This window comes from Populus euphratica, unplaced genomic scaffold (assembly GCF_000495115.2).
Source record: "Populus euphratica unplaced genomic scaffold, PopEup_1.0 scaffold159.1, whole genome shotgun sequence".
NCBI lineage: Eukaryota > Viridiplantae > Streptophyta > Magnoliopsida > Malpighiales > Salicaceae > Populus > Populus euphratica.
Window position 1 is genome coordinate 614,795 of NW_011499962.1, and position 2,686 is coordinate 617,480.

At 33.4% G+C, this 2,686-nt stretch overlaps 1 protein-coding gene across 1 annotated transcript; it reads left to right on the forward strand.

Moving 5' to 3' along the window:
- The first annotated feature begins 578 nt into the window (after positions 1-578).
- On the forward strand, positions 579-2,468 carry LOC105138800 (putative cyclin-D6-1). The gene is made up of 6 exons (XM_011045019.1): positions 579-925; positions 1,014-1,100; positions 1,190-1,285; positions 1,380-1,584; positions 1,682-1,812; positions 1,932-2,468. Exons 1-6 carry the CDS (start codon positions 749-751, stop codon positions 2,163-2,165), a joined length of 930 nt encoding a protein of 309 aa, XP_011043321.1. The 5' UTR covers positions 579-748; the 3' UTR covers positions 2,166-2,468.
- The last annotated feature ends 218 nt before the right edge of the window (positions 2,469-2,686 follow it).

Genomic DNA, 2,686 nt, shown 5'->3' on the forward strand with positions numbered 1-2,686 from the left:
AAATTAGGCTTTCAAACTTAATTTTTTTACCAATTAAATCCTTAATAAAAATTAATTTGACCAATTTAAAGTTTAATTAAGTCCTTGCACTTAATTAATTCTTTTAATTTTGATCCAAATTAATTATTAAACTTAATTAAATCCTTAATTAGACCTATAATTAAATCAAATCAGCCTATTAAAAATTTAATTAAATCTTCAAACTTAATTTGTATGCAAATTCCTCTAATATTTACTTAAGTTAACTTTGAATTTGTATTGTCTTTCACATTTAAGCACTTCAAGGGTGCAATTGAGTTTCTAATATTGTCAAAGATCCAATTTAATCCCTTCATCTCTTATTTATGCATTTAAATCCTTTTTCTGTATGTTCTTGTCAACCAAGTTGTTTGTCCTTCTTCTTCTTTTTTTTCAACCCTTTTTTGTTTTTATATTATTTAATTTTTTGCATTTTTTTGATTTTTTTATATAAAAAAATGATAATTTTGGGTAACATGAAATTGAGTAATGAGAAAGTTAATGGAAGAGGAGCTGTAAACCGAGAAGTGAAGTGGAAGAGTGTTTATTTATTTTCATTTCACACACAGAAAGCGAAGCTTCTCTTTCTATCATTATTACTACTCATCTTCTTTGGCTCACTTTTCTCACACTACCTCTCTTCTCTTATTGACTCTCTTTCTGTCTCTTTTTCTTACAAAAACACACTTTCATACAAACAAGGACACAGACACAAAACAAAAGGTGAAAAATGGAGTTTGATCTTGAAAACCCTTTGACAAGCTTGAAAGAATACTTATCTGATACAATCCCAGATCTCTTTGTTTCTGAATCTGATCACATGCCTTCAAGAAATTTCCTACACTGCTTGAAAACCTCTGACTTCTACGTTTCCTTTCGTGAAGAAGCCATTTCTCGCATTTTACAGGTTATAAACGCAGCAATAACTTATGTGTGTAAACTCCTTTGTTGATTGGGGTTTTGTGTTGTAATAATGTTGTCTTAGCTTTTGGCAGGCACAATATTCTTGCAACTATGACCTCTTCATTCCCTACCTTGCAGTAAATTACATGGATCGATTCATTTCCAGGCAAGAAATTCCGGTATGGAAACGAATTAAAATAAAAAGTGTCTCTTGCTATTTTGCTACGATTCTTGATTTATTCTTGCTGAAATTCTTGGTTCTTTGAAGCAAGGGAAGCCATGGATTATTAGACTTCTAGTAATCTCTTGCCTTTCTCTAGCTGCAAAGATGAAGAATAAACACTTCTCCATCTCCAATTCTCAGGTAATAAGCTCCCATATTTCCCCATATATTAGCCGACTATGCAATTCAAAGTTGGCCATGGAAACTTACGTGCATAGTTTAAACAATGAAACAGGAAGCGGAAGCTGGTTTCATCTTTGACACTCAAACAATTAATCGCATGGAACTTCTGGTACTTGATGCCTTGAACTGGAGAATGAGATCGATTACACCTTTCTCTTTTGTGCATTTCTTTATTTCTTTATTTGAACTCAAAGATCCATCATCCTCACAACCTCTCAAAGACAGAGCTACAGAGATTATTTTTAAAGCTCAAAATGGTAAGCACCGCACCCATTTATCTCAAAAACTTTTCTCTAATCATATTCATCCTTTTTTTTTATTAGCATTCAATTCTATGTATGTTTTTTGTTGCAGAAATTAAGTTTCTTGAGTTCAAGCCATCTATTATTGCAGCATCAGCCCTTCTTGTAGCATCCAATGAACGATTCCCATTGCAATTCCCTTGTTTCAAGTGCTCAATCTACTCTTGTGAATTTGTAAATGAAGTAAGCAACCAACACCCCAAAATTTCATCTTTTGGTTTGTTTGTTATATATATATATATATATATTCTCTGGCTTAGCATAGATGGTAATTAATTAATGACTAATCATCCATTGTTTAGGAGAAGCTGCTAGAATGCTTTAATGCACTGCAAGAAATGGTGGAGATGGAATGGTACGAGTCAATGTTAGATACAATGTCCTGTACAAGAACCCCATTGAGCGTGCTAGACAGGCATTTTACAAAATCAGAAAGTGAGACCGCAAGCATCATCACCAACACCACCACCATCACTAATGGCAGTACAGTGCCGGAGATCAAGCGGCGAAAATTGAATGGCTACAGCAGCACATGATGGCAATATTTTGTTCAGTTTTTCTCAGTTCTGATATTATTGGGACTCTGCAATTGGTCAATATCTTAGCATCATCAATGTCACCACCATAATAGAAACCCAAAAAAAGATAAAAGCCAAGAGAAAAGAAAAGAAAGAGCTATGATTTCGAGCTATAGAAATTTATTGCAAGCTCAGTTGGTTGTGTTCCTAAAGAAGAAGAAGAAATTCATTACTTGCAATGAGACCATCTAAATTTTATTTTTTTTGTTTTCTATAGAATTTTGGGATGGAATGAGAAGGGTATTAATGGAATGGGACCATCAAGGACAAGACAGAGCTTTGAATGTTGCTTGCCACATTTGTTTGTATTTGTTGTTTATAGGGTGGAGTTTGGTTGTGTCCCTTGCTTGGTGGAAAAGAGAGGGACTTACCAAGATAATGAATTATTACTTGCAAAAAAGCAAGAAATGAATTGCATATTTTTTGGTCAACGCATAGGGGAAAGCCTGTCATGGATAATTAAAAAAAGAAAAAAAAAT

Excerpts from the sequence above, each read along its gene's own strand:
- LOC105138800 (XM_011045019.1), top strand. The coding sequence starts at position 749 with ATGGAGTTTGATCTTGAAAACCCTTTGACAAGCTTGAAAGAATACTTA. Across the intron at positions 1,101-1,189 it reads TTTCCAGGCAAGAAATTCCG|CAAGGGAAGCCATGGATTAT; the intron begins GTATGGAAACGA and ends GGTTCTTTGAAG. Across the intron at positions 1,286-1,379 it reads TCTCCATCTCCAATTCTCAG|GAAGCGGAAGCTGGTTTCAT; the intron begins GTAATAAGCTCC and ends ACAATGAAACAG.